The 19721-nt window shown below is 38.3% G+C and overlaps 1 protein-coding gene across 2 annotated transcripts in view; it reads right to left on the bottom strand.

Moving 5' to 3' along the window:
* Nucleotides 1-19721, bottom strand: part of LOC124254740 (serine/threonine-protein kinase PAK 3-like) — a 44383-nt gene that overhangs the window by 6116 nt on the left and 18546 nt on the right. For both annotated transcript variants that reach the window (XM_046688583.1, XM_046688585.1), the window contains exons 2-3: nt 2713-2923; nt 598-847 (exon numbers count right to left, since the gene is read on the bottom strand). In XM_046688583.1, the coding sequence (XP_046544539.1) occupies nt 598-847; nt 2713-2894 (432 nt within the window). In that variant the 5' untranslated portion in view covers nt 2895-2923. The remainder of the gene's footprint in view (nt 1-597; nt 848-2712; nt 2924-19721) is intronic.

Genomic DNA, 19721 nt, shown 5'->3' with positions numbered 1-19721 from the left:
GTCACACTCAGCAATATTCCAGCTATATAGACCCGTGTTAGAATTGATCTTCAGTAACCCATGCTTGTTGTAAGAGGTGACTAACAGGATCGGGTGGTCTGACTCACTGACTGGGTTGACACATGTCATCGGTTCCCCATTGTGCAGATTGATACTCATGCTGTTGATCACTGGATTGTCTGGTCCAGACTTGATTATTTACAGACCACTGCCATTTTGCTGAGTGCAGCGTAAAACTAAACTCACTTACTCCAGCTATATAGTGGCAGTTCGTAAATAATCAAGACTGGACCAGACCATCAAGTGATCAACAGCATGACTGTACACAACTGGAATATGATGACACGTCTCAACCAAGTCAGTGAGCCTGACCACCCGTTCCCAATAGTCACCTCTTACAATAATCATGGGTTGCTTAAGACCAATTCTATCCTTGATCTTCACTGGTGTTAGGAAGGAAAGAGCACATAGGACAGATGACAATATTTTAAGAAAATATAAATATAAATCATTTAATGAGTATAATAATTGCCAGTCTGACACGGCATGAGAGAGGAACGCTGTATTCAAACATCCCAGAGGTAAAGTCACACATACTTTATTCTGCTCATCCTTGACCGCAGTTTTAGCTGCATCCTCCGAACTTTCAAATACAACCTCCTGGCCATTGGAGTCTTGCTTCGAACTCCCTTCCTCATCATCAGCCCCTTCCAACGGCTCATCAGACTCTCGTATCGTCGTAGCAACCATCATGAACTTGGCATTTGATGGTTTTCGTTTGACAGAGTTCTGGTAGGTCTTCAAGGAGTTGATGACGGCTTCAGGGTTGTCTCGTTGTTCCTTGGCGCTGTTAGCAGTAAGACATATTGTGTGAGTGTAGGTGCTTCATATAGGTATCAATAGGTTTCTAGGTGTTTGATCATGTGTAAGCAGAGCTCCAGATAAGATTTAGCTCATGTGGGTACTGTACCCACTGTATTTTTTAGGAGTGGGTATTATGAATGTTGAGTGGGTATTTCATTTTCCGTTACCCACTGCTTTCAAATATGTGAGTATTTCAGTCATTTTACTCAACTAAGTATTACGTCATTGAGTAAGTTTACTAAGCAGGTATGTTCTGCCTTATGTCATACCTAACCAAAACCAACTTAAATATAATGGAAATGATTTCATAAAAGATCACTCATCCTATACTGACAGTACAACACTTGTCCTATACTATCAGTACGACTTGATAGCAATTGATGTCTTTTCATTATGCAAGCGATTTTTATAAATATATTCCGTACGCATTTGTTTTAAACTTTTTGCGTATCTAACATTTTAAATGCGTAATTAGTACGCAACAATTATTTTTCAATGCGTAATTGGAAATTTTCTATGCGTATTTTACCCGGATACGCAGCTTATCTGGGCCTCTGTGTAAGTGTTTTTTCATCTCTACATTTCTGCTCACAGATAAGTGTTTGTTCATCTACACATGTTTGATAATCTGTAAGTGTTGGTTTGTTTCTAGGTGTTTGATCAACTGCAAGTGTTTGTTCAGTTCTAGGTGTTTGATCATGTGTAAGGTTTGTTTCTAGGCGTTTATCAGGTGTAAGTGATTTTTTTCATTTCTAGGTGTTTGATCATCTGTAAGTGTTTGTTCATCTATCAGTGTTTGTTCGTTTTTAGGTGTTTGATCATCTGTGTTTGTTACGATAGTTTCTCAGTGTTTGATCATCTGTAAGTGTTTGTTTGTTTCTAGGTGTTTAGTCATCTGTAAGTGTGTCATCTATATGTTTCTGGTCACCTATAAGTGACTGTTCATCTATCAGTGTTTGTTCGTTTTTAGGTGTTTGATCATCAGTGTTTGTTACGATAGTTTCTCAGTGTTTGATCATCTGTAAGTATTTGAAACGATAGTTTCTCAGTGTTTGATCATCTGTAAGTGTTTGTTCGTTTCTAGGTGTTTAGTCATCTGTAAGTGTATGTCATCTATTAGGGGTGTCACGATATGCGAATGTATCGATGCATCGATACATCTTTACTGACGATACGATACGCGATACATGCTTGCGTGTATCGATTCCTATTTTAAAACTTTATTGATTCAAATTTTTATGCTATATCCATCTCCTTCAAAGTCTTGATAGGAATATTATGCGAGACCGCTCCGATAAATAGATGTAGCTAGTTTTACTTAAAAAATAGGTTGGAAACTAACAGCTTTTGTGATTGGCCAGACTATTTTGATGGACCAATCAGCGAGCCCATACGTTGCCGGTAAGGTAATGGTATGAAAAGGCGCGAAAATTATGTATCGCGATACGTATCGTATTGTGACCTTAAAATCGTGATACGTATCGTATCGTGAGATTGGTGTATCGTGACACCTCTATCATCTATATCCCAGATAGCATTCAGACGTTGGCCCATTGTTGGCAATGGTTTTGACAACATTGCCAACGTTGAGCCAATGTCCAAATGCTATCTGGGATGTTTCACCTATAAGTGACTGTTCATCTATATGTGTTTGTTTGTCTGTATGTGTCTGTTCACTACAGGTGTTTGTTAATCTGTAAGTATTGGTTCATCAAACAGTTATCATTCCATGTGATTATTTTCATTCTAGAGATATCACCTTATGTAAGTGTAGGCTAACCAAGGCACAACCCAATAATTCCTTGCAATCCCGTTTCTGAATGCGATGTAAGTGTAAGGTGTAATTACGTCAGGTTGGAGTCCTTCAGCAACTGGGACCATGCCGGCGGCAGACCCACAAACTTTCCGTTTGAGCTGTCAAAGTTGACGTGGTAGTTGCGGACAACGTTGAAAGGGGTGCCGATGCTCATCGCTCCTTCGGCATCGCTCTCGGAGGCTTTGTTTTTCTTCTTCTTTGTAAAGAACGGCATTTTATGTGTCTACGGAGAACTTTGTGTATCTGAAAAATAGAAGACAAAATCAGAAAGACATCAAGAAAAACTCACAAAACATACTTTTGTATGTCAAACGGAAACACATCTTGATATAACATATTGGTGTGACATGGTGTGACATTATGGTGTGACATCATGGTGCAACATCATGGTGTCCGCATAATACAGGAGATACTGAGACATATCTTAAATATCAGAGTGAGGGTGTGAAAAAAGCAGACCTGACTAAACTCTAAGTAAACGTAGGCTCAGTATTATTCGTTACACTGCTTATACTGAGTCTAACAAACCCTAGTAGAAGGTCGCGTCAGGTAACCTTTTGAATTGACCAATCAGAATACAGCTTACCAAATTGTGAACGTTAACATTCGCACATATTGTTTGAACTTTTACCTTGAAAACTCGAACAATTCCGAATGCTATTTTCCGCACGATCGCTTCCAAGTGTTACACATGGATGAAGCATTATTCACAACAGCGAGTAAACAGTCGCTGAACAAAGCATTTTTGTCAATATTCCAGGATGTCATCTTGCGGAAATATAAGCTAATAGTCATTTCTGGTGTCCACCGCCATGATAATACTGGAATATTGCTAAAAGTGGCAGAACTTTAAACTCACTCATTCATTCACTTTTAAATCAGTGGACCCGTGAAGATCCGAGTTAGAATTGGTCTGCAGCAACCCATGCTTGTCGTAAGATCGGGTGGTCAGGTTCGCTGACTTGGCTGACACATGTCATTGTATTTTGCGCAGATCGATGCTCATGCTGTTGACCACTGGATTGTCTGGTCAAGACTCGATTATCCACAGACCATTGCCATATAACTGGAATATTGCTGAGTGTGGCGTTAAACAACAACCAACCAAACCAAAAATAAATCATCGACATCTTTAGCATAAACCGATGACATGCATAATGTCACGAAGAAACATCACCCTTGACACTGATGACTAGGGCTGCGCAATATAACCGGTTTACCGGTATTTACCAGTTCAGACATGAAAACGATACGCATTGCGATACGCAGATCGAAAACCGGTATTTTGACTTGCATTCGGAAAACTTCGTAACACTCGGAAATCTTCGGATATGTCCTTGTTTCATTTGTGCCAAATATTATTCACATTTTTATTTTATCATGATTAAAAGTTGTTATTAAAGCTTAATCAAGCCTAGTGATTTTGTTGTGTTTTTGCTCTATAAATCAAGAATTAACTCGATTATAAGTAGTTTTTTGTTTAAAAATACTTCATGCAATATATTGCAATAGAGATCGCAATATATCGCAATATGAAAATTCTCTGCAATACCCACCCCTACTGACCCTATTAACAAACAGACCCAATGGCTGGATCTGAGGGATAAAAAAACATACCTGACTTTTACTTCAGGCTTCATTGTTAGTTTCACAATGCATGCTTAGTGTTGTGGTCCAATACGTTCAAACATTATACTCAGCCTAGAGATCATTGACTGAGCCAAAACCAGGAAGTGTAATAATCTTTACAACCATGAAAGCATGTAAGGAAAAAAAATCATCTGACTATTATATGGAGTACATATTGTGTAGCTTTACAAGGATGTAGAGGAAATAAACATATCATAAATTCTTTTTCAGCATGATCTTTATGATAAGCTGTTAAGGATTATGAAACACTGAAAACTAAGGCTGTAACGATCCACTCGCACATTCGGTGAATCGAACCGTAGCCCTTCATGAATTCAATTCGTTATTCGTGGTCACAAGAACCGAATATTCATGAATATTTACCATTTTTTTAAGGGAGTGTGTTTTACTTGAACCCTTATGTCCTTTTTCAAAACGAGATATGCAAGAATGCAATATGTACTAGCCTTGTAGTAGCCCAAGTCATGTTAGTTTGCCAAGGCTGCACATGTTACTGTCAACTATAACTATTACATACCAAATTTGAGTGTCATGAGATGACTGGTTTAGCTGAGACAAATTAACACTGTCAACATGGGCGTTCCATATTGTACATCAATCACTTAACTACAATATTGTATTCATGAATAATTATTCGTATTCGTTACCTAATATTTGTGATACGTATCATATTCGCCACATAGTGTATTCGTTGCAGCCCTACTGAAAACACAAGCAACCACACCCCATGAAACATCCGTATGTAAAGAGATCTACGATATGGAGGATACTGTTCATTTTTGCGCTTTTGAAACAGTCAACAATTCTCATTACTTTAATGAGATTAAATTCCAATTTAATGACATCCCTTTGTTTTGGGGAAAAACATGGTCGATGCAGTACCACTTTTTAAGAGCAAATGCTATTTCTCTAGTTAAGGTCATAATGTTCATAAATAAGTATTTCCGTAATTAATTACCTATAATCAAATAACAATCTACATACCATGCTGACAATATTTCCTGAATGAAACTAACAAAAAATCACTTCATGCATTAATGACCTTCAAAATTAAAAACAACTTTGACATTTGATACAATCTTGACATTTGATAGGTGCTGAGCTAGAAAGTTTGTATTCATGTTACCTGATCGCAAAATTCTACTTTTTTGTCATGACTTAATCAAAACTTTTTTAAAATTTGTAACATTTCATAAAGAGTCTCTGGGAACTCGGTGTCATGGCAGTAAATGCCTCTGGTTGACAGGTGTTGAAAGAGTTAAAGCTATTTGTGACTAGACGTTTGTTCCATATCTACTTGCGAAGTGCACACTGAATACGTACCAGAACACCCCTGTCAGCTTAATACTCTAATCTTTATTTGAGCACATCTGTTTCAAGATATTCCCAACAAAATTCAACATAGTTGTAGGTATACTAACATAGGGCCTGTTATTGATTGCTGTTGGCCCTTATCTCACATACAGTACTGCCTTTTGCAACTGTAAATCTAAAACTGTGCGTTCCAATACAATGTATTGATTAGTCATATATCTTGTGTGGTTGTATTTACTAATGTTGGGAATTGGTTAAAATATCATAATTGATGATTGGTTCATTGACAACCGATCAATCATCGAAAATAATTGGTTTGTGTCATTTATCAAATTTTTCTGTCATGTTTGTTAATGCAAAAAAATTTTTTAGTTTTTTTTGCAAATTGTACACAATACATCTGCAAATTTCACATCTTGAAAGGATAACTAGTACGCTAGGAACAATTTTTTTTTTAAGTCTTTGAGATAAATTCAATCATGACTTGGAACGAGCTTGTAGTGCTTATGAAATGAAAATTTAATGACACAGACAAAACAAACCTTGTGAAAAATATTGTTAATGCAAACAAGTGTTCGATTATGAGAAAACACGATCGATTGCATGGTCGTTTAGTCACTGCGGCCAACCTTCGATTATTTCAATTAATCGGACCACCACTAGTATTTACTGACTTCACTATTTAATTCTGTATGTATCAGTTTCTGGGAGAACCTGAGTGTGCATTAGTGGGTGTTTTACATGGGAGTTTCAGCTGGTGTGAACTAGTGTTGGGAATTGGTTAAAATCTCATAATTGATGATTGCTTCATTACAACCGATCAATCATCGAAAATAATTGGTTAGCATCATTTATGAATTTGTCCTGGTTATTTTTGTTAATGCACAAAAACATAGAGAAAAAACATGTAGTTCTTTGGGGTTTTTTTGGTCAAATTTCACATCTTGAAAGGATAACTAGTATGTTAGGAACATAACTTTCTTGGGGTCTTGAAGATAAATTCAATCATGACTTGGATCGAGCTTGTAGTACTCATGAAATGTAACTGATAAAACCAACCGTGTGAAAATATTGTTAATGCAAAAAGTGCTCCAGAATTGTTTGTGTTCGATTATGAGAAAACATGATCGATTGCTTGGTCGTTTCGTCACTGTGACCAATCTTCGATTATTTCAATTAATCGGACCACCACTAGTGTGAACAACAAAACCATATTTCATACAGATTACCAGCGATCAAATTAAGACAAGTTTAAGGAACTATACAAAAGCATATAACACATAGGTAGTTGAATACACACAAGGTTGGTTAAATGTGGGACTGACTATCAGAGGGAAATCACTCTTAGCTACATCACTGTACTGGGAATGTTTTGCGTCTTGATGGAGATTAATCAACACCCAATGTCATTGCAAGGTATTTATATTATCAGGGCTCGATTTAGTGCTTTGTTACTTGCACTGGTGCAACCCAATATCATAAAATGCAACCTAGTTATTAGTCTAACTTGCACCAGGTGCAAGTCAATTTTTTGAGTGGGTAAACTTCTGAATAAAACATCTAAATATTCAATGCAATAAAAGCAGTGCAACAGGAATTTGGCTGGTGCAACTATGTTTTTATCTTAGGTTGCACCTGGTGCAAGTAAGTTAACATCGCTTAAATCGAGCCCCGGTTATGCATAGTTTCCTGCAAAATCTTAACTTGACAAGTTTTGCTAAATATAGGACCTTTTTAGGGCAATTCACTGGCAGTTAGGGTTTTGAAGGATAAAACGAATTAAGGGGCTTTTTTAGATGAAAATGTCCAAATTACAGGCTTTTTCAAACCAATGTGAACCTTGCATGTTAACTGACATTGCATCAGAGTCTGTTCACTGTTCATTGAACCAGGATGTGCAAATGTAGGGTTCTCACAATGTAGATATTAACTAAATGTAGCAAGATAAGGGCATGTGTTTTTTATACTTCTCTCTCTCTAAAAGACTACAGTTATGTGACAATGAGCCGGGCTGAACAATGCCTTGCACAATATTATAGAATCAGCATGGAGTTTCAGTTCAGGGTCAGGATCAAGGTCAAAGTAACACACATCACAGAGCTCCAGATAAGATTTAGCTCATGTGAGTACTGTACCCACTGTATTTTTTTGGAGTGGGTATTATGAATGTTGAGTGGGTATTTCATTTTATGTTACCCACTGCTTTCAAATATGTGCGTATTTCAGTCATTTTACTCACCTAAGTATATGTCATTGATTAAGTTTACTAAGCAGGTATGTTCTGCCTTATGTCATACCTAATCAAAACCAACTTAAATATAATGGAAATGATTTCATAAAAAATCATTCATCCTATACTGACAGAACAACACTAAGTATACTAACAGTACAACTTGATAGCAATCGATGTCTTTTTCATTACGAAAGCGATTTTTATAAATATATTCCGTACGCATTTGTTTTAAACTTGTTGCGTATCTAACATTTTAAATGCGTAATTGGTACGCAACAATTATATTTTCAATGCGTAATTGGAAATTTTCTATGCATATTTTACCCGGATACGCAGCTTATCTGGGTCTCTGCATCATTGACATTTTTCACTTCAGTGATACAAATGAGTGCAGATACAGTGCAAACAATGTTTAACAATTATAAACAGTAAAAAGCTCAAGTCTGACATTTTGACCAGAGGACCACGCTGATCCTGTCACAGCTTGGGGATGTAACTCCCTTGAACTGCAGGGCTGGTAAGATCTATTGGCTAACGTATGCCTTGCAGTAGGAAGTTATATAGAGAATCTCACCCGAGTGTCTTTTGATATCAAATATATCACCACGAGTTGATAAAGTAACAAATATCCGAGGCTTGCCAAGGATATTTTTTACTTTTATCAACGAGTGTCGATATATTTGATATCAGAAGGCACATGGGTGACATTCTATTTTTCATCAAAAATCACTCTTCATTAGTTTTCAATGAAAAGTACATCTCTGATCACAGTACTGCCATTAGATTTGCAGTGCAGCGATGTTATAACATTGTGACGTCAACAAGTTCATGACGTCATAGCATTGTCAGGGCATTGTACAAAATCCACTGTCAAAACAATAATTCCTAGGAGATATCGTCTGATCTCGGGGCGGTGGGGTAGCCTAGTGGTTAAAGCGTTGGCTCGTCACGCCGAAGACCCGGGTTCGAATCTCCACATGGGTACAATTTGTGAAGCCCATTTCTGGTGTCCCCCGCCGTGATGTTGCTGGAATATTGCTTAAAGCGGCGTAAAACCAAATTCACTCACTCGTCTGATCTCACACAAGCGATATCTACTGTGGAACACAGTTTTGGATAATAAATCATCTTAGGTAGTGAAGTGATATTTATATCTTTGCTAACATTCCAGCTAATGAACGAGGTCAGTAAATATTCAAATCTGGACCACACAATCTAGTGATCAATATTGTGAGCAACGAACCAGACCATTAGGGGACAATTGGGTGCACTATCAACCAAGTCAACAAGTGAGTGAGTGAGTATGGCTTTACGCCGCTGTTAGCAGATTCCAGCAATATAACGTCAGGGGACACCAGAAATGGGCTTCACACATTGTACCCATGTGGGGAATTGAACCCGGGTCTTCAGCGAACGCTTTACCCACTTGGCTACCCCACATCCCCCAAGTCAACAAAGCTGATCACTTGATGAATGTGCTCATTTCAAAAGACCAGTAAGGTTTGACATAACTCAAAGTAGAATGCTGATGATGTCTGATTACACTCAGGAAATATACTAAATACAGTTTGTTTATGTCATTAGTTTAGCAAAACCAGAGAGAGATATGTAGTCATTCAGTGTTTTTTGATGTTCACTGAGTTGAGTGTGAAAGGTTTAGGCAAACTAACAGCAACAACAGTGAGGGAGTTTAGTTTTAGGCCACTTTTAGCAATATTCCATCAAAATCACTGCGGGGAACATCATAAATGGGCTTCACACATTGTACTCATGTTTGGAATCGAACCCGGGTCTTTGGCGTGATGAGCAAATGCATTAACTACAAGGCAACCCTACCTCACCAACAGTAACAAAAAATATTCAGTTCGAATATAACAATGTTATGCCGCGCCGTTGGGACTAGTTATAGGTCATGTAGTCTCTCTCAATGTTGCTTAGCAATGGCACCCATCTTGTATGTGAGTGACTATACTTGAGTGGCGACAGCGCCCAAGTTAATCACGTCTGCCTACACTACAAACCACTATAATGGCATAGCTTTGAAAAAATGACTATTAAGAAATACATTGAGTTTAATGCTTGATTATTGGAACAGTTAGTTATCATTATGATCAAACCATTACTGATTCATAGAAAACTAATTGTCTTACATATTCCCCAGATGAAGGAGAAAGAATGTCACACGTAGATAACAAACGAGTCCTGACAACAACAGAGGAGTACAGCGACATTCATCGGCGAGACGTCAGACGCCACTCCTCGCCGGTACAAGATGTCTATCACGACTATCCATTGAAGAAATAGGAAATACTTCAGCATGTTCAGTGGGGTAACATAGCTAGAATTCTGAGAAACTGACAAGAGCTGGTAACTGGCCATTTCAAGTAGATAATGGCTCACACTGTACTCCTAGAAACTGTCCAGTATTGTAGTCACCTGAAGATATTATCACCAACTGGAATACTTCACTACCTCTGACTGTGAAGTTTGAATCCAACTAGTGAGTGAGATATATTTCACGCCTCACTCAGCAATATTCCAGCTATATGGCGGTGGTCTGCAAATAATCAAATCTGGACCAGCCAATCCAGTGATAAACAGCATGAGCATCATTGTTTGATCGTCATTCTAGAAGCTAATAATGGTGTAAGAATCTACATCGAAATGAAACTCTATGCAATAAAAAAGAAGATGTCATCAATGAAGTTGTATGTTTCATTTTGAAGCATGAGCATCGATCTACACATTTTGGATACAATGACATGTGTCAATCACATCAGCAAGTCTGACCACCCAATACCCATAGTTGCCTTTTACAACAGGCATGGGTTACTCTAATCCGGATCTTCACGGGTGTTGAATCCAACTATGGACAGTTGGGTTTCACACAACTGTGCAGGTTTTAGGGCTTTACTAATAAGTGTCACTCAAGGCTGACATTTGTTAGAAAACAATAAAATGGTCAACATGTTTGGTAGGTTCAAGAAGACTTACATTTGAAAAGGATTTACCACTGAGAATAGTCAGTGATATTGCAGTGTTAGCATGTTGAACATTCTGGGTACAGACATGTTTTCTCAAGTAGATCTTGGGTAATTGGGTAGCCTAGTGGTTAAAGCATCAGCTCATCACACTGAACACCTGTGTTCGATTCCTCACATAGGTGCAATATGTGAAGCCCATTTCTGGTGTCCCCCACCATATTGCTGGAAAATTGCTAAAAGCCATGTAAAACTAAACTCACTCGAGTAGATCTTGAGATTAACTTCCAGCTACACAGTTAATTCTACAAAAAAGTAATCATCATCATCATCATCATCATCATCATCATCATCATCATCATCATCATCATCATCATCATCTTGTTAGCCTATATTTCAGTTTAATGCACTAGCCTTATCACTTGAATCCATTTATATCCATTTAGGACAAAAAGAAAAGGTTGGTTAAAGTTAAAATATTAATGTATTTGAAAGACAAACCTAAAAATGATCAACTTTGTGATAAATGTATAAAATATTGCTTCTAACCATAACAGTTTAGGAAATAAAACCAAAACTTTGAACATTCTAACTGGGATGTCCTGGGAAATTTATGGAGAGAATAATTTAACTGAGTTTTACAAGAACAGCCACTTCTCAAGTTACTTCCTCTCTTGTAAGCCTGACTGTCCCTCCAGCCGGATCCTCACTACATCTGACTCACGCTACTGATAATGGCCTGTAAATAGATACATCCTGAACCGCTACAGTGTTGCTGCGCCAGATATGACGATAAATACTCAGTGTGACGGGTGTGAATCCACAGATGACCAAAGTGATCTGTCGTAACCCTGTAATTTAGAGGTTATAATGAAGGGTAGAATTGCTGTAGCATTAAGATCACTTTGTGCACATGTACCCAAGGCAGTAGGATTATGGTAGGCATTAACATCAGGGTTGATGACAACCTGGGTTGACGACAATGAACATCTGTTTTGATGACAATGAACATCCTGATTCATCACAATATCTGGGTTGACGACAATGAATACCTGGGTTGACAGCAATGAACATCTGGGTTGATGACAATGAACACCAGGGTTGACGACAATGAACATCTGTGTTGACAACAATGAACATCTGGGTTGACGACAATGAACATCTGTTTTGATGACAATGAACATCTGGGTTAATGACAATGAACACCAGGGTTGGCGACAATGAACATCTGTGTTGACAAATGAGCATGAACATCTGTTTTGATGACAATGAACATCTGGATTGATGACAATGAACATTTGTTTTGATAACAGTGAACATCTGGGTTGACGACAATGAACATCTGGGTTGGCGACAATGAACACCAGGGTTGACGACAATGAACACCAGGGTTCACGACAATGAACATCTGGGTTGATGACAATGAGCATCTTGGTTGGCGACAATGAACATCTGGGTTGACGACAACGAGCATCTAGGTTGCCAACAATGAACATATTTGTTGACGACAATGAGCATCTGGGTTGACGACAATGAACATCTGGGTTGACGACATAGAGCATCTGGGTTGATGACAAGGAACATCTAGGTTGACGACAATGAACATCAGGGTTGACGACAATGAACATCTGGGTTGACGACAATGAACACCAGGGTTGACGACAATGAGCATCTTGGTTGATGACAATGAACACCAGGGTTGACGACAATGAACATCTGGGTTGATGACAATGAACACCAGGGTTGACGACAATGAACATCTTGGTTGACGACAATGAGCATCTTGGTTGATGACAATGAACACCAGGATTCACGATAAATGAGCATCTGGGTTGATGACAATGAACACCAGGGTTGATGACAATGAACACACCAGGGTTGATGACAATGAACATCTTTGCTGGCGACAATAAACATCTGGGTTGGCGACAATGAACACAAGGTTCGACAATGAACACAATGAACACCAGGGTTGAACACCACGACAATGAACACCAGGGTTCACCACAGTTCCACGATAATGAACACCAGGGTTGGCCACAATGAACACCAGGGTTCACGACAATGAACAACAGGGTTGATGACAATGAACACCACAGTTCAAAGGAACACCAGAGTTCCACGACAATGAACACCAGGGTTGGCGACGACAATGAACACCAGGGTTGACGACACAATGAACACCAGGGTTCGACGAACACAGGGTTCACGACAACGAACACCAGAGTTCACGACAATGAACACCAGAGTTTACGACAATAAACACCAGAGTTCACGACAATGAACACCAGGGCTGATGACAATAAAAAGACCAACAAGTTTTGAAATGTGACATGCTATTTGAACTATGCCCAACACAGGTCTGTGTCCATGGTAACCGCAGTTAAATCTATTTCCTGTTGTTCCGGGACTGGCAACTTGATCTACGGGATGTTCTGCTGATTGCAGCCACAGGCCTCGTAACAGCTAATACTATCCTTTATTGTCATTTCGTGTGACGTAACTGGGAATATGACCCTTGACCTGTTCTCTGGGCACATGCCCTGTCAACTGGACTTTTAAAGCAAATATAACATCCTGAAGCTGTTTGCTGCCTTCAGCAGTTTGGTTTCATGCCATGTGGACACTTTGAGCACGTTGAACAGTATAACAAGCTTTAATTCTGGTAGGACAATAAATAGGACACATAGCTCGAATGACAATGACATAAAAAACCGACAGGCTCAACCAAAACCCCAGCAATCCGCAGCAAGATATCACTGAATCAAGTCATGAATCTTCCAGTACCAGCATTGAATTGCCTTTGCCATACTGACAGAACAAATATAACATACATGCTGAAGGCACATGGTTTCTAAGACAAGGACTGTTACCTTAACATGCATTATTGTATCATTCTGACACTCCCACTCCAGAATTTGGTAATCAGCAAAGCTAACAGCAAATGGAACATTTTTCTGGACCAAACATTATTTCCCAAGAGAAGTGCCTGAATTTATTTTTTTAGTAAAATTATACCAGAAATAATAAATTATGTGAATGTGCATTAAAATAAATTAAAACTCAATCACAGAAAACCTGTAAATCCCAAGGATTCACTGTTGAAAATGATGGCCAACTTGAATAAACACTGATCATCTTTTGTGTTGATCATTGTTGAGATTTGAAAGATCCTGCCAAAATGATCACCATGATAAGACACAGAAATCATAATCTGCTCTGTCATGTGTTGAGAACCTGCACACTGAATCAGCCTAATTAACATCTACAGTCTACACAATGTCAATTATTTCATAAATATCCCAGAACCCTAATAGGGAAAGACCAAATCATTTCTCTGTATTACAGTTTGGTTAGCCATCATGTCAAGAAGTAAAACAAAAATATTAACTTGATTTGCTAAAAGAAGGCGACAACATATTGGTTTGTAAAACAAAAAAAATAAACTGGTATAGCCTTATAGAACACACGAACCATGGGAATACATTATGAAGTACACCCTGTTTAACTTTAATATCACCAACCTCCTGCTGCCCTGATGGTGAGTGAATACCATCATTGGAGCCGGGGCATGCCCCTCTGTACCCACCCAAATAACTGGCGTGACAATGGTGAGGATATCCGTGGTTGGCTACACATGTACAGATGATACAACACTTCCCCTCCGTGACATTCATCACCGTGACCTGACCAACAGCAGGATGTTTCACAGAACGACTACCTCATAAACATCTTGCATTGGCTCCATAAAGGTTCAGGTTTTTAGGTTTTTATACATACAGATATGCTAAAAATTGAGAATGGGCGTTAATGATCCAATGATCGAGAGAAAAAAATACCAGCGCCTTGAGCAAGCACTAGCTGCCTGGATATGTGCGCTATCGTATAATAAAAGAAGCTCACCTGAACTATTAGCTCATAAAAATCTTGCCCAAGCTCGATAAAAGTTACAAACATTATGTTCCTCATAATAAAGAAGTTGACATCCATAAAACCTCTTCCTTAGGTGCATCACTTCTAAATGCTATTCAAAGACCTGATACAACATCAACATGGAGACATCAACATGGAGACATCAACATGGAGATGATGCAGTAATATCCATCAAAGAAGTTGACATCCATAAAAACTCTCTTTATTAATAAAAATTAACGTTAAAGCTTTCAACAATTTGCATAACAGTCATACTTTACAATGCAAGGTCCCCTGGGATTAAAAAACATACCTATCTAATTTACCAAATTGCAAAGTGCAGGATATATTGGCTTCAGGAAATATTTGGAGCCAGTGAGTGTTTAGTAACGTGTTGTGACAGGCATTGGGGCTTGATTGTTTTCTTTGGCTATTCATTATTCAAAATATGTTTATTCCTTTGGGACTGGACAATTGGGTTTTGTAAATAGACAAGCAGGCATTTTATAAAATAGTTCATGGACTATACTTTCTCAGTAAAGCATGGATTTCAGTAATTTTGGGGGTTGAATCTTATCTGGAATTCAAACCCACATTCTCACAGTGAGGCGCCTAATCGCCATGGGCTCTTTTCATAGCCTCAGCAATGGAAGCCATGCCAGTTAACACTTGTCAGAGGTGTACACAAAGTATGTGGTCTAAACTGCCAGCTGTCAGGCTTAAATTTTGTGGAAACTGCTGTGGTGGCTGAGTGGGTTAGATCACTGACTTTTTGTGCTGGTGATTAGGTGCCTAACTTTGACAGTCGGGGTTCGAATCTTGGATGGGATACAATCCCAAAATATAGCTCCAAACAGCGATGTCAGGCTCCATGGTCCTTTTTGGCTTTAACCCGAAAGAACTTAATTAGCCATTTAGAACTTCCTTAAATTGCCTGTTCCTTCTTTGCAAGTTAGTTAGATAAAAAAGGATTGTGTACTCTGGTTTGGATAACGACACTTGTCTCTTTGGAAACTGATGCTAACTAGATATGTATCTAATCACCAAACGGTGATACTTTTTACATCCACCATAGAATAAAAAATGATCAAACTACCTAAATACACATTGGAAACTGTAATTGTGCTCAGTAGAGAACCAATGAAGATTGGAACTATGATAAGCAAAATAGATTTTTTTCTCTGTTGTCTTTGGTACTATGTTGCTGGTATAGGTATAATCGGCACTGGTAGCCAACATGCATAGCCAGACAGAGTTACAGATGTTTCGAGTGTATTTGAGGAATAGAAAAAGTACACAACCAAGAACCTGTTTTTGACACACAAGCAGATTTCTGAAATATTGGAAGTAGTCCCAGAGAAGATATAGTTCCCTCTTGAATAGGCTGTAGCTCTGTTGACCTTAGGTCTACAGTCAAAACAGTGTTAATGTTCTGGAATGGCCAGAACTGCAGTTATAAACTACACACATGATTTTACTTTCTGAAGAAAGTACTTTTGTTCAGTACCTCAATGGTAAGTTTGCTTTTGAAAAAATCATAAAATCTTGGAAAGTTTTTGAAGAGAACTTTGGCCTGGATATGGCAGCCATCGAAGGCACCTCCTGGCACTTTCTGTGCATTATTTGCACAATGGTTACTACACATCAGTTTGGAAGCTCTGGCGTTGATCGTTGAAGCTCAGCACAATTTGGGAGCAAAGTACTCAGAAAACTGTTGAAAAACATTGCTAAAAACTGAGAAGAAAAAAGCTGCCAAAAGTTGAATTTTAGCAACTTGACCCGTCCAGGCAGAATTGTTGGAAATTTGATTGGACATGTACTCAAGAAATTTGGAAGTCTTTGAACTATTACTTCTAGAGATATTTGCTGTCAAACTTTGAACTTTTGGAATTAATTTTGAATTATCTGCGCTTTGCTATTGAGCCTAAAGCCTTGAGATTTCTGCACAATCAACTTTAGCACTGTCGACACCTTAGTGAATTTTATAAGCGATTCTGAGCTTTGGTTTAGGAGCTATGTTTGGTACAAAATACCGCAGAATAATAAGTAATAATAATAATCTCAACGATTACAATAGATCTGCTTACCTGAATCTGTACTTCAGTGAGAAAGTGTAACCCAAACATACTTTGTATCTGACCATTTTTAACATGCATTGTGCACTCAAACTATTTAAACCTCTAATGCTGTTACTGGTAAGATATTATTATAGTATGACCAGAAATTATTGAGAATTTTAGGAATATGTTTAATTGGATTTCTAGTATAAACAACCTTGACCAGCTATCAAGTGCTTGGTTCCATTCAAGAGAGACAACTCCGTTAATCCTTTTTCATTAGTTTGTGAAGAGTTATCCCCCTTTGTTTACTTGCTAGCAGACAACATTTCAGTGATCCTCAGTATGGATGATTTAGAGAAGAGGAAGTTGATTTTAGAGTATTATAACAAGGACTTCAGATCAGCTAAAGTGATTTCAAGTAGAACAGGCATCCCTTTGTCCACTGTTTATCGTGTTTTGAAAAATATTGCAAATGGATATGGCATTGAGCACCAGGGAGGCGCAGGTAGGCCCAGAAAATTGACTGTTGGTGACAGGAGGCGGCTTGGTATTCTTGTTTCTAAAAACAAACGAAGGGGTTTAGAAAACTTAAGGCTGGATATGATTGATAGAGGAACTGTGGCTGTCTGTAAGGAGACAATTAGAACTGAGCTGCATGCAATGGGTTGGCAGAAAAGTCGAGGAATTCCATCACCGATAATGAAACCTGAACAAAAGGAGCGAAGGTTGAACTGGCGCTTACAGCATAGAAATTTTAACTGGGACAATGTGATTTTCTCAGATGAAAGTTCTGTGTGGCTGTTTCCTAATACACTGAAATTCTGGACCAAACAAACTGAAAAACCTTTGTATCAGTGCCCAAAGTACAGTCCGAAATTTAACGTGTGGTGTGGCATGTCTGTGTTAGGGGCAACGCCCCTCTGTGTATTTGAAGGGAATATGAACAGTGAGCGGTACACAGATATTCTCGAGGGACATTTACTTCCATCCGCTCACATGTTCTATGGAAATTTTTGGATTTTCCAGCAGGACAACGACCTAAAACATCGTTCAAAGCATTCACCCATGGTGACTTGACAAAATACTAACTGTCCACCTGTCTTTGAATCTGGAGTTATGTTCTGCTAATATTCACATTTAATACGTGAGTAATGAGTGAAAAAAATATAAAAAATTACAATCTTTAAATTCTCACTAATTTCTGGTTGTACTATAGCATGTGTTTGTCATGTGTGACATGTGGAATAACCTCATGACAGTGATACAGGTCAAGTTACGACAACCATGATGTTGCACATCGGTCCATTACTCACTGCAGTCGAGTTAGTGTACATGTGATGTCTGAATTCAGTCAGCAAGAACAGATTGTTTCTGTTTATCACTGCACTCAGCAATATTCCAGCTATATGGCAGCAGTCTGTAAATAATACAATCTGTACCAGGCAATCCAGTGATCAACAGCATGACCATCGATCTACACAATTGGGATACGAAGACATGTGTCAACCAAGTCAGCGATCCTTACCACCCCATCCCGTTAGTCGCCTCGACAAACATGGGTTGCTGAAGACCATTTCTTACCGTGATCTTCACGGGTGCAGCAAGAAAAGATCTGTAAATTGTAATTATGTGTATGCAAGTTGCAAAAGCTACATTGGGTAACTATTAGTGTTGGGAATTGGTGAAAATCTCATAATTGATGATTGCTTCATTACAACCGATCAATCATCGAAAATAATTGGTTAGCGTCATTTATGAATTTTTCATGGTTATTTTTGTTAATGCACAAAAACAAAGAAAAAACATGTAGTTCTTTGGGGTGTTTTTGGGCAATTTTCACATCTTTAAAGGATGACTAGTATGTTAGGAACATAAATTTCCTGATGTCTTTAAGATAAATTCAATCATGACTTGGAACAAGCTTTTAGTGCTTATGAAATGTAACTGACAAAACCAACCTTGTGAAAAATATTGTTAATGCTAAAAGTGTTCCAAAATTGTTTGTGTTAGATTATGAGAAAACATGATCGATTGTTTGGTCGTTTAGTCACTGCGACCAATCTTCCATTATTTCAATTAATCGGACCATCACTAGTAACTATGCACTGTGTTGTTAAAGTATACGGTTATTGAATTTCTTCACACATTTGTGTGAACTCAAAATAAACTGGGTTAGAGCCTCGCAGATTGTGTATCCTCCAATAATTTGATTATGTAGCTTATCTGGAGCTCTGGGATATACGTACCTGGCATGTTAGTTCAGGGTTGCTTATCAACAGTTACAGGTGAAAGGAGTGTTTCTGTACGAACACTGAAATTATCATCTACACACAGTTTGAGAGTCCCAGCCAGAGGATCAAAACAATATATTTGTGTACATTTATTTTATACATAATTGTACTTGTACTAGTTATGGACAGTTTGCAGCAGTGGATTTGATTGTTTTGACTATTTAATGTGGCCTCAACGTACCATGCCATATGAATAGATGACATCCACTTATACAGCAGTGAGAGATTGAGTTGGTTTTCACATGGCTCTGTACAATCATTATTGTAGTTATATAACAGTAGGGCAGCAAAAGAGAAGTCTGTCATACAGATTACAGAGGTTTAGCAATTTGGTGAAACGTACGAGCAGTGATATGGTGTTGACAAATCCAGATCAACACCTGGGAGGAATGTCAGTTTCATCCCATAATCAAAGGGTTCCCTGCTGCCAAAGGGACCTAACTTTAATACATAAAATAGTGGCACAACAGACAACTGGGCCACTCGTCTCCCACTAGTACATCCGTGAGTAGCCTGAAGATCATGTAATGAATTTATCATAAACATATTTTAGGATTTTTAACGACTTTCATTACTTCCTCAACGTTGATCAAACCATAC

The sequence above is a fragment of the Haliotis rubra genome, unplaced genomic scaffold (assembly GCF_003918875.1).
Source record: "Haliotis rubra isolate DU_JTF1 unplaced genomic scaffold, ASM391887v1 Scf58, whole genome shotgun sequence".
Taxonomy (NCBI): domain Eukaryota; kingdom Metazoa; phylum Mollusca; class Gastropoda; order Lepetellida; family Haliotidae; genus Haliotis; species Haliotis rubra.
This window is presented reverse-complemented; position numbering and strand designations above follow the sequence as displayed.